At 34.9% G+C, this 12,500-nt stretch overlaps 2 protein-coding genes across 25 annotated transcripts in view; one reads left to right on the plus strand and one right to left on the minus strand.

Annotated features, from left to right (window-relative positions):
* Positions 1-1,682: 1,682 nt before the first annotated feature.
* On the plus strand, positions 1,683-8,132 carry ND-23 (NADH dehydrogenase (ubiquinone) 23 kDa subunit). Its single transcript, XM_043010136.2, has 6 exons — positions 1,683-1,783; positions 4,828-4,980; positions 5,569-5,650; positions 5,926-6,016; positions 6,285-6,413; positions 7,589-8,132. The coding sequence occupies exons 1-6, from the start codon at positions 1,747-1,749 to the stop codon at positions 7,718-7,720; spliced, it is 624 nt and encodes a 207-aa protein (XP_042866070.1). The 5' UTR covers positions 1,683-1,746; the 3' UTR covers positions 7,721-8,132.
* Positions 8,133-8,857: 725 nt separating this feature from the next.
* The window catches only part of Yif1 (Yip1d-interacting factor 1), a 17,062-nt gene continuing 13,419 nt past the window's right edge, over positions 8,858-12,500 (minus strand). For all 24 annotated transcript variants that reach the window (XM_086556414.1, XM_086556413.1, XM_086556410.1 and 21 more), the window contains 3 exons: positions 10,275-10,430; positions 10,073-10,163; positions 8,858-9,867 (listed from right to left, as the gene is read on the minus strand). In XM_086556414.1, coding sequence (XP_086412540.1) covers positions 9,715-9,867; positions 10,073-10,163; positions 10,275-10,430 — 400 coding nt within the window. In that variant the 3' untranslated portion in view covers positions 8,858-9,714. The remainder of the gene's footprint in view (positions 9,868-10,072; positions 10,164-10,274; positions 10,431-12,500) is intronic.

The following is a 12,500-nucleotide window of genomic DNA, read 5'->3' on the forward strand; positions in this document are numbered from 1 at the left end:
AGTTAATATACTTTGAGATATTCTTGGAATCATGCTGTTGGGAGGTACACCGTATATTATCTAGATGAGTAAGAGGAGATGAAAGGTATGTATTCCCAACCAAAGTGATGGAATGCAAAAAAATATATATATTTACGTTTGCGGATGATTCACTAACCTTGTTTGTTCTTTTATCACAATTCTGTTTTTAATTTCATTTTACACTACACAAGTCACAAATCAAATTATGTATCTATTTCCACATAAAAATAATACATTGTATTTGACGTTTTCAATTACTCGAAATCTATAATTCACGGTGTGTAAACGAGCAAATAACGATTATTTTAGTGTGACTAATATTTCAAGCTGAGTGACGTCGTAAAGGAATAAAAGAAGGTTTGAGTTGAGTGTTCGCTCTCTTGAAGGTCGGCTGCTCTTTACAGCTTCCGTGGAAAATTCGGCTGTAGTAAAGGAGATACTGGTATGTACTTGCGAACTGCGTTGTGTGGTTCGGTTCATGCCTTTATGCTGTAAGAATGTTTGATTACACACTTACATAAACTCACTCATTCACATATACACCAAATACTCACTCCCACACACACACACACACACACACACACACACACACACACACACACACACACACACACACACACACACACACACACACACACACACACACACACACACACACACACACACACACACACACACACAGAGACACACACACCCTTCAGTGATATCACCTTTACATAAAGCATACGTGGGGAAGTGTTGAAATCTTAAAATCAAGGAAATAAGCGGGTGATAGTTATATAAAATCCATACTTGCAATTCTCTGCTGCGATATTATGATTAATTCGTGCAACAAAGAAGATAAGACATATTTAAACTCACTGAGTTTTAATATGTATCGCACAAACTAGAGAATTTTATATTGAATCATATTGAAAGTTATGGAAAGCTTTTTCTGTGTTGAACTTGTAGATATGGAAAATTCTTTTTCTGAAAGGGAATTATTTAAATAGGCATGATGTTAACGAATAAAAAAAACACTGGTACACACATAGTTCACATGATGGTAAACAGATTATTACATAAATGCATTTGATAATGTGTTTTTATCCCTAATCGCCAATTCAATTATAGTGATTTTCATTTTTGGCCTAAAGAATACCACTATGAACTACTAACAATATAGTATGAAAGTTTATAGATTTATATGAGTTTATCCTAAAGTAATAAATTTTCTATATTAACTGATAGTAGAAAATGTACATTTTTATGAGTAACATCAGTAAATAGAGAACTTTTAGGATATGATGCAAAAATAGAATTGTTACAGCTCATTGCATACACCATAATGATAGTAACAAGTAGCAAAGAGGACATATGAAATAAAGAATACAAAGACTTGCTAGTGAATACATCACTTAATTCTCCTTCAGTTACGTTATTTCGTGCAACATCTTTTCTCGTTAATTATTATGTTTTTTTACATGAGAAGCAGTGGAATTCCTATGCACCCTTACAAACTTGATGAATTATCGTAATCGTTTTTAACTCTTATTTAGTGCCGTAAAATTGCCAAATACAAATTAAAATATGACTGAAAACATTTAATATCAAATCCGCTTTAAAGGAAACTGTAATAAACCATCAAAACCAAAGTTTGCACTTTCTTTTGTTTTTTATAGACGCATCGATACAAGTTGAATAAGATCCCGGTTCTCTCGTCTATCACCAGCTGGCTTCGTAAACATGGCGACTGTCCGGCTATTTTCACTTGGCAAACAAGGTAATTTTCGTTGACTATTATTGTAGTTCGAGTGAATTTGTTAGGTTTACAAAGGTTTTGTGGACTTGTTTTATACTACAATGACATATGTTTATGCAGGAGTACATATGTATGTGTTTTGTCTTATGAAGGTGAATCGAGTCTTGCATCATTGGATTAATAATAACATTATTTCTTTATATTTTTTCATCTTTTCGTATGTTATATAAACTTCACTGCACCACATTAAGGAACTAACTTACAATTTCAGAGGCACCTTAGTAACAGTTATCAGCAATCTGTCACCATCAAGGCTTATGCTATTCTTGTTAGATAAAATTGAAAACTGCAGAATATGGCAAGTGCACATCCAAGATATTCTCTCAAGAAATATTATTGAACACCCCCACCTGAGTCACACCCAATTGTGGGTATGGACTTGGGTGTCATAATCAAAGCTTTAATTGATAACTGGAATTCATTTAGTGAGTCTAACAGCCATGTCCCTAGTCATTTTCACTCCATGGTCTTCACTGTCGTTATTGCATTGTTGCATCTTGAGATGCGTTATTTTTGCATTATCCATACATATTTTTGCAAAATATTATTGGAGTGATTGCCATGTCCTTCGCCTGAGGGATGGTTCGCGAAGGAAAGTGTACATGAATTAAAAGTATTTCAGTATCATCATTGTCACCTTACGATTGTTGTATTGGGGCGATGACTAAGGTAATGGCACAGGACTAGGGATACACCCATGGAACTCAGGGTCACATTACTTCCTATATCAAGTTGATTTCATATTTCAAAAAAAGGAGAACTTTGTAAGTTATTACAGTAATGCTTTCTCAGGCAAAATTTACAATATCTGTTATGTTTAACTGTGATGAGTTAAAAGCTTATTTGTTGATTGGATTTTATCTGAACCCTTGAAATGCTTAATTTCTTTATTTTGTATTGTATTTATTTGCTTAATTGGAAACCTTAATTTTGTTGTAATGATTATAACAATTTATTAGGAATTCCTTTTTGTATAAGCAAGTGTTAAAATCCCTCTAAACATGAATCTGTTTGTCATAGCTCTACTTATCACATATGTTTTTCCTGGATATAAAGGATTAAAAAAATCTTATGTACTTATCATAATGTTACTAGTCTAACCACCACCTGCTGGTTGCAGGTTATCAAAATCATGTGAAAGTTTGTTTTATTCTTTCTTCATTTATTTATTTATTTTTAAATGTTACAGTACATAACCACCAGAGAGCTTGATGTTAGAAGTCTGGATGAGTGAAGGGATTTTTTTTTTTATAATGTCCATGGCTTTCATAGACAAGATTTATTTGTTCATGTATATATTGGTACGATTGGAAACAAGTCTGATGTTCATTTCTGTTGCAAACCTTTAGTTCCTTAGTTAGCAACTATCCACGTCCAACAGGCTCCTTTTTTTGTTCTTTTTTTATTATTTTTTTCTACCTGTGAAAATAAGAATATGGAAAGTCTGTGGTTTGGCTACAATTTATTCACCTACATGGCTTTTGTGTACACAGCAATCACGGTTGCCTCCATACTTGTTGGTGGTTTATTTCTTATAAGAAATATGAATTGCTTGTTGTTAAAAGTTTATATTATAAGTAAATTCATAGATGGACATACAACATTAGACTTGTAAATTATATATTATCATGGCTATTTATATGATATATTTAGTATTATATAGCATACAACCTGCAGCCTAAAAGTCCTGGTATACCACATACTTAACCATGACTGCATTAGTTTCATCACAGGGTAATGTTCACATGTGAAAAGCAGTTCATGGTAAATACTGGTTTACACTGAGATAAATAGATATAATGACAGTATTTGACAGCACATACTGTCTTATGAGATATTGTTATTCACATAATTTTTTGAATTTCTTGTCCCCTGAAACTAAGAATTAAATTATTGGCAGTCATCCAAATATCATTATTGGGCAAACAAAAAAGTGCAACTTGTTCACCTTTTTTGATGATTATATCTTGTAGTATGAACATCAAAATTCCAGTTTGACGATAATAGACAAATATTATGAAATGTTCTTCATAGCTTTTTAAAATTTTGTCAGTCTATTTTGGGCCATTATTAGGAGCACAACTTATAAAACCCAATGAGTCATTTGATATATTAAACTCTTTCATTTTTAGTTTGCAAGATAGGTGATTTTAATAATAGTATATTTAAATAGAATGAAGTTTCTCTTATAGATACCAAATTCCCACTGTACTGTGTTGTGCAAAAACTAATAGGGTATATATTTTTTGTCAATGACACTGAGGCTTTCATATCTTGATATCTTGGTGAAATCCAAGACACTTTTCATTTTTCACATTACTGGGGTAAATTGAAGATAAAGTAATTTAATATAAAGATAAATACTGCAGTAACTCTTTCAACCTCCATCTTCCCCTGATAAACAATCAAGGGATTCATTTTATTTTTACTTGATGTGCACTTGTTTGGAAAAGACCCACATTTCAATTCCTGGATATTCAATTCATATATAGATGATAACCAATTAAAATTCCCCTTAAATTGATTGCATAACCATTTGACAGAAATATACTATATAGCGCATAATCCATATCTTCTCCCCACCCACCCAAAAACTCTTATTTCCCATGGGTCCTCCAAGTGTGTTGGATGCGGAGGAGATGGGGGTTACTAACTCAGAAACAGAAGGGTTGCATCAAAAGGGAACTCCAGATTAAGACTACAATAGAAATTGTGTATTTTATTATGATAGTCGTGTTGTCATAATTGGGAAGTTTATCACTAATAGACCTAATGGCATAAATGGTTAAATGCCTTGCACCACATAGAGTATAGTTGTGGACAGATATTAGGAATAGAAGGAAAAACAGAGCCTATATTATTTCACTTCTTTCTTGAAAAAAAACATTATTTTGCATTCTCCCACTTTCCACCCCTTCAGTAAGTACATTTGTACTTTTATTCTCTATGTTTCACAATATTTCAAAAGTGATTATCCTATGAACATTTTAAATTATTCCTTTTAGGGTCGGCTGTCCTGAGGTCTTGCGTGCGCGGAGCAACTGTGACCCAAACACGCTCCAACTACAAATATGTAACAGAAGAGGATCCTAGCATGGAGTGGAAGGATATCACCGACCGTGCTGCTGCAACGGTCTTCTGGACTGAGCTTTGGAGAGGTGAGCGACTATTGCTTCTTCTCAGTTTGGTTGTTTTTATATTCTCGTAGTTTTTTTTTTTTTTTTTTTTTTTTTTTTTTTTTCTCATATTGATATTGTTACTATTTGTTTTCACATTAACCCAATGACGATGGTGCGTCACACTCGTGTGACACAGCTAAATTCCCGATGCCGGGGCGTCATGACAGTGTGACGATTACAATGCAATATTGCAATCGCCCGGCATAGGGGTTTTCGCGTAGCATGTGCCCTGTTGGGAAAGGGTTAAGTCTTAATTTTAATGATGTGTACTAGATTTGTAGGATTTCAGATGGAATCTTTGTTTAGATTTTACTGTAAAATCAAAGAGGGTTAGAAGTACATTACTCATACATAAAGGATTGGATTTGTGTGCACCATGATAGTGATGTGAAAGAAAATGAAATAATTTTTTTTGTGTGTGTCTTGCTTTGATTGCTCTAGTTAATGTGTAAAAAGATGCTGAGTGGTGTTAGAAATACATGTTAAGGAATTGAAAGGACAAGCCTAGACATCATCCATGTTGGGTAGATGCTTTTTATATAAACTCATTTTGGTCTTCTTTTGTAGGTGCTGCTGTAACACTTGGTCACATCTTTAAGGAACCGGCAACAATCAACTACCCATTTGAGAAAGGACCTCTAAGTCCCCGGTCAGTTAAAAACATGAAAATGTGGCTTTTATTTATTTAAAAACAACAACTAATTTTTATAAGTAATGGGATATTCACAAAACATTTATACTTTAATATCACTTGAGATTGTCGTTATATGACTATTTCAGTATTATGTGCAACTGACTGTGGCATAATAATAAAAGTGATGCCACATACATAAGGCATAAATAACCTGCATTACTTATTGAGATTATCACCTTGCAACCTTCTCATTTTATATGTAATTTACAATTGCTTTTAATTTGTGCTAGATTTCGTGGAGAACATGCTTTGCGACGCTATCCCTCTGGGGAGGAGCGCTGCATTGCTTGCAAGTTGTGCGAGGCCATTTGCCCAGCTCAGGTGAGTTTGGCATCAGACAGATCATATTTAGAAAGTTGTGATTTACAAATGCGATCTAGTATATTAGATAGGTGGAGTTTTCTAAACAAAACATTTCAACATTAGATATAAGGTAGTTATGGATAAATACATTATTGGTAGGGAAAAAAGAGTATGGAGAGAATTTTTAAAACTATTTTTTAATTAGAAATACAAAATATCTTGTAATTTATTTAGGATTGCTAAACTTTCCCCTCCAAGTAATACTCAAAGTTTTTCCTCTTCATAGGCTATCACCATTGAAGCTGAGGAGCGTTCTGATGGTGCCAGGCGCACCACTCGATATGATATTGACATGACAAAGTGCATCTACTGTGGTTTTTGCCAGGAAGCATGCCCTGTGGATGCCATTGTTGAGGTTAGTGTTAGCTTTTAATCTATTTTAACCCAAATCCTCCGGATGGCATGAAGTGATGACGTCACCATCTTGGCCCAAACTCCGGTCGTCATGTAAGGTGACGGCACCTCAATGCCGGGCGTCATAAGATAAGTCCCCAGAATGAGTTTAGGCCTATGCGGTAGCCTCCTGGAAATGCATCGCGCACCAGTTATCAACGTCCCGGAGCATTTGGGTTAATAAATACTTTTTTTTCTAATCATACTAAGTAAGGTTCCTGTTTCTTTTTCTTGTGTTTATGGCATTTTCTTTGATTTTGTCATGTGAATTTAAGCTGCTATGACATCTTCCTATAATGTGGTTTCCTCACTGAAATAAAACCCATCTGGGGTGCAGCACAGGTGGCACTGGCAAGCAAATCTTTTCCCGTCTGCAATGGATTAAATAGACAAGAGCTCAAGATTTACTTGCTTAGAACAACCTGAGTAAATAACTCATGTCAACATTCACCCAGCCAACAACAATTTTTCAACTTTCACCAAGGGCAGATTTTGTTTGAAGAACATTATTTTCACACCAAATAGTATCACTTTTGATACTGATTCATCACCTTGTTAGACCACAGTGGGGCCCCAGACTTAGGAAAAATATAAACAAGATGCCTTTCTACCCACTGTAGTTTCTTTAGGAGTTGAAAAAGTAACATTTTTCTGCTATCTTTTTATGTACTTTTTTATCCTTTTTTTTTCATCATCATACTACAATAAGACTTTAAAAGGAGACAGACAGAGGAAGTAGAAATGAATTGTATTATAAGAATTAAAATATGCCATAACAGACTAATCTGAGAGCATCTTATGGGGAATGGATGATGATAACAAGTATAATAGTATGAATAGCACACCCTTGAATTCAGAATTAATGAAAAGAAGTCATGAAATCATCATGTAATATATAGGACATAATGACAGAGCCAAGATGTATGCTGTTGCCTACATAAATATTCAGAACAATAAAAAAAATATTTCTTGTTCTCCTATTTTTCTCTATGACTGCTACTATTAATACGGTGACTATTAGATAAATACTCTTAGTATTATATATGTCCTTCATATGTTATTCTCATTATATATACCATATGTATTTGTTAGAACAATTGTATGTGCCAGACAGTAACTGTTGAAATTCTGTTGCAGGGCCCCAACTTTGAGTTCTCCACTGAGACGCACGAGGAACTCCTCTACAACAAAGAGAAACTGTTAAGCAATGGCGACAAGTGGGAACCTGAAATAGCAGCAAACATTCAGGCTGACCACCTTTACAGATAAACATGTTTAGAATATATTCGATGGTGTCTCATGACTTTGTTTCCTGTAGGTTATGTTTCTGAGAATGTCAATATTTCACTTAGATATTAGGAATTGGTGAGTAATGGACAGCAGTGTAATGTACCAATATTTTTGTTCTCTTTAGACACATGTGCAGCTTTTTTTTTTTTTTCTTTCTTTTTTTTTATTCCCTTAGATATTCAAGCACATCTCCATCTCCAATAATTTTGGTTAAGCAGATAAAGGAATAGCAAATTATCTTTGTGAAATATTGAGATTTATACATACCTGGGTAAATGAGTTTGAAGCATGATGGGTCAATTGTTGGCAACTTTAGAAGTGTAGTTGCCATAAGATGAAATGTTTCGAATATGTATAGTAATTTAATGTATATACAAAGACCAATTTCTTTTTTTTTACTCTCATTATCCTCTATATGTGTTGCATACTTTTTATGAACATAAATGAACATACCATATCTTTGGGAATGCAATAAATTACAAGAAAACACAAGTTTGTAGTTTAAAGGAAGAATAATTTTAAGTGGGGAGTCTGGCTTACATTTAATAGCAGATAGGATACCCCCCTCCTTCCCCCTTTTTTTTCTTTAAATTGCTGATCATTTTTCATTTACTTACAAGCCTTTATTTGGCAATGTGTTAGTGGTCTGGTGAATGTCTCCACTGGAAGGGGGTTGACAAAATAGATTATAATAAAAGTTTGTGGCTATAATTCATAAGTGACATTTATTTTATATACTTGTGCAATGCTATTCACTGAAGCTGCTTGTCAAGTCTGCCAAAATTTATTTAAAGAAATTTAAGATATCTTCCTACATATTATGACTGAAGTATTACAAGCTTATATATTATTATTCTGACATTATAACAATAATAAAATAAATAAGAATAAAATGTTTCTCACAAATATTCAAGGAATGGGTAAACAGTAGGGGCAGTCAAGTCTAGTTATGGAATCCTTGTTCTGAAACATTCATGTGTAAAAAATATATATATATGTATATAGATAGGACAAACTCATTGTTAAGCTTAAAGGGCTAAACTATTTCATTTACAGAACACTTTTTTTTATCACTACCTGCATTACAATTTAGGTATGGGAAGAAATTGAAAGACATTCTTATAATTTTTACTTTTATTACAAAATAGTAAGCTCTAGCCTAAAACAATTAGTTTCAGCCTTTGAAGCCTTATCACTTTTGTAAAATGATTTTAGGCACTATAACTTGCAATGCAGGAATACATCCACAAAATTAACAAAACACTTGCCCTTACAAAAAATATCACTAGTTCAGTCACTGGAAGAACATCCAAATATATAGTTATTCTTTCAATCTTCGAAAATTTCTCACCAATATATGTGTGAACAAACAAGCATTGCATGTGACACCTGGATTATATAGAACTGTGTATGTACATAATATCAAAGTTGCTTAAAGAGTGGTATCTATTCACAAAATTTGCCTTCCACGTTACCAGTCTGAATACTGCCAAGCATAAAATATATAACTGCCACACAAACCCTCAGATCTTAAGCGCACAAAGAGCCTCCAACTATTTTTTTTGTTTACCATTTATCCAGATTTGTTCAATGCTCTGGTACATGAAATGACTGGGAAAGATATCAGCAATGGGCAGCTATTGGTATTATAAATATTAGTTTAACAAGTGTTGCTGAGAAAAGCAGATAAGAAAATACCCACAGGTAACAAGGGTAAGAAATCATAAACCTTTGGAAAAAAAAATTGAATGAAACCGTATATAATATATAAAAGTATTAGGAAGCAAATATGCCTATTTCCCATTATATGTTAGAAGGGCAAAATTTCTCCTCCTATGATTCTATATACAACCATTTAGCAGTTCTATCTGAGTAAACCACACACACAACTCATGATATTCAGTGATGTAGCAGACAAGTGTGACTAATGCTGCAAGTATACAGCAAAAAGAAATGCCTTATCGCTAAGTTGCTTAGTCAACCACAAGGTGTCTAGTGAGCCACCACATCATGAGAGGCTGCAGACCTGACATGAACAGCAAGAGGTAGAGGCGGCGCTTATTACCCGCACTGTAGGCTTCCATGGCTCCGTCACCTCCCTGGACCTGCCATCGCAAGGTTCGGAACTGTCGGTAGAAGCATAATAATAACTTGATTAAATCTTAATCCAAACATAACTACTCATGTTTCCATAATTTTACCAATAAGAAAAAAAAAATCCTTCTATACACCTTTTTTTAACAATCTATCTACTCATTAAAAAACACTCAATTGCACATATTATTCCTGTGAAATTGAAACTACCACTACTAACTTTGAACACAAACTCACCATGAATATTACAAGGCTGAAGCTACTGTATGCTAAGACAAGATAGTATCCAAGGTCATTGACTATCCCAGCCAGCAGTGCAAAGTTCATTCTGGGGAAGTAAACATAAAAATGTAATAATTTTCACTATAAAGTCAAAGAAAGTAAATATTCACTTGCATACAATATTGCATATAATGAAAAGGCAGAGTATTATACTTACCCAACATACTTATACGATGAAAAAGCCAAGAGGTCAAGAGTCTTAATGTTTGTACTTATGGCAGTGACGTAGAGTGTGGCCAGAATCAGGAAGATCTCAAGTACAAGCCAGACCATTGCAGAGCTTGCTTGCATGCCCAGTACATCAGGAGAAAACCTACAATACAGGATCAGATATATCTATGAGTTCTTACAAAGTTTATAAAAGGAAGAGTACTCCAGTTATAAGAGTGTGGGGGAGAGGGAGTGAGGGAGAGAGTGAGACAGAGGGAGAGATGGAGAGGGGGAAAGAAAATCAGAGAGTATTTTGAGTGAGTGAGTAAGTGAGAGAGAGAGAGAGAGAGAGAGAGAGAGAGAGAGAGAGAGAGAGAGAGAGAGAGAGAGAGAGAGAGAAAGAGAGAAAGAAAGAAAGAAAGAAAGAAAGAAAGAAAGAAAGAAAGAGAAAAATAAAGAAAGAAAGAAAAAAAAGAAAGAAGAAGAAAGAAAGAAAGAAAGAAAGAAAGAGAAGAAGAAGAAGAAAGAAAGAAAGAAAGAAAGAAAGAAAGAAAGAAAAAGAAAGAAAGAAAGAAAGAAAGAAAGAAAGAAAGAAAGAGAGAGAGAAAGAGAGAAAGAAAGAAAGAAAGAAAGAAAGAAAGAAAGAAAAAGAGACAGAGAGACAGAGAGACAGAGAGAGAGTGAGTGAGTGTGTGTGTGTGTGTGTGTGTGTGTGTGTGTGTGTGTGTGTGTGTGTGTGTGTGTGTGTGTGTGTGTGTGTGTGTGTGTGTGTGTGTGTGTGTGTGTGAGTGAGTGAGTGAGTGAGTGAGTGAGTGAGTGAGTGAGTGAGTGAGTGAGTGAGTGAGTGAGTGTGTGTGTGTGTGTGTGTGTGTGTGTGTGTGTGTGTGTGTGTGTGAGAGAGAGAGTGTCTGTGTGTGTGTGTGTAAGAGTGTCTTTGTGTGTGTGTGTGTGTGTAAGAGAGTGTGAGTGTGTGAGTGTGAGTGTGTGTGTGTGTGTGTGTGTGTGTGTGTGTGTGTGTGTGTGTGTGTGTGTGTGTGTGTGTGTGTGTGTGTGTGTGTGTGTGTGTGTGTGTGTGTGTGTGTGTGTGTGTGTGTGTGTGTGTGTGTGTGTGTGTGTGTGTGTGTGTGTGTGTGTGTGTGTGTGTGTGTGTGTGTCTGTGTGTGTGTGTATGTGTGTGTGTGTGTGTGTGTGTCTGTGTGAGTGTGTGTGTGTGAGTGTGTGTGTGTGTGTGTGTGTGTGTGTGTGTGTGTGTGTGTGTGTGTGTGTGTGTGTGTGTGTGTGTGTGTGTGTGTGTGTGTGTGTGTGTGTGTGTGTGTGTGTGTGTGTGTGTGTGTGACTGTATGTGAGTGTGTGAGAGAGAGAATAATAGGTATTGGTGTGTGCTTGTGTTCAGACAAATATATTGTAGATACAAAGTTATATATACATATAAAAGACCATGACAGACTCCACAGACATACACAGTGTATGTGATCTATAAATTTCATAGATTAATGAAGGCATTACATTCCATCATAATTATATTACAGCATTGTTACAGCATCTTTTGGAAATAAAATAATTCTTTAACTCTTACTAAGAAAGATCAACTATTTCCATGAAATGAGTAATATCTATTACTATCTGAAATTCAATCAACTGACTTTTAAATTCAACTCTCTGTTAACCCTATGATGACGGTGCGTCACATCCATGTGACATAGGTAAATGCCCGATGACGGGGTGACACACCAGTGTGACATTCCCGATGCAATATTGCATGGGCCCGGCGTAGGGGGTTTCCACTTGTCGCCGGGCCCGTAATAGTGTTACTTTTTTGTGAACTATTAAAAAATAATAATAATAAAGTGTCAAAACATGCCAACAACTCTAATTTTGAAGCACATAACTTACTGATTATTTGCATCTATACTCCCCCAAAGTCTCGTACTGGCAATTTAAAGGTAAATCCTAGCTTGGATACATTACAAACACTGGTATAAATACATTCCATTACATTATATCCATCAACCATCACTTGGACATGTTAGTCTACTATCCCTTCACTTAAAGATTCAATGCAACTTTACAACCTTGTATACAAAATGTGATTAGCATTCTGTAAAATAAATTTATCTACCTCATACTATAGTAAGAGTAATATATGCATACAATAACTCAAAGAAATTTCACCAGGGGACTTTCTTCAGTAGTGAGAGACCCTACCTCTAAACTGCTACCTATCTTGCTTGCA

The sequence above is a fragment of the Penaeus japonicus genome, unplaced genomic scaffold (assembly GCF_977035675.1).
Source record: "Penaeus japonicus unplaced genomic scaffold, GWHDUDI00000001_assembly GWHDUDI00000032, whole genome shotgun sequence".
NCBI lineage: Eukaryota > Metazoa > Arthropoda > Malacostraca > Decapoda > Penaeidae > Penaeus > Penaeus japonicus.

Bases quoted from the DNA above. Each gene is read 5' to 3' on its own strand.
- ND-23 (XM_043010136.2), top strand. From the start codon at position 1,747: ATGGCGACTGTCCGGCTATTTTCACTTGGCAAACAAG. The intron at 1,784-4,827 runs GTAATTTTCGTT...TATTCCTTTTAG, and splicing joins ATTTTCACTTGGCAAACAAG to GGTCGGCTGTCCTGAGGTCT. The intron at 6,017-6,284 runs GTGAGTTTGGCA...TCCTCTTCATAG, and splicing joins AGGCCATTTGCCCAGCTCAG to GCTATCACCATTGAAGCTGA.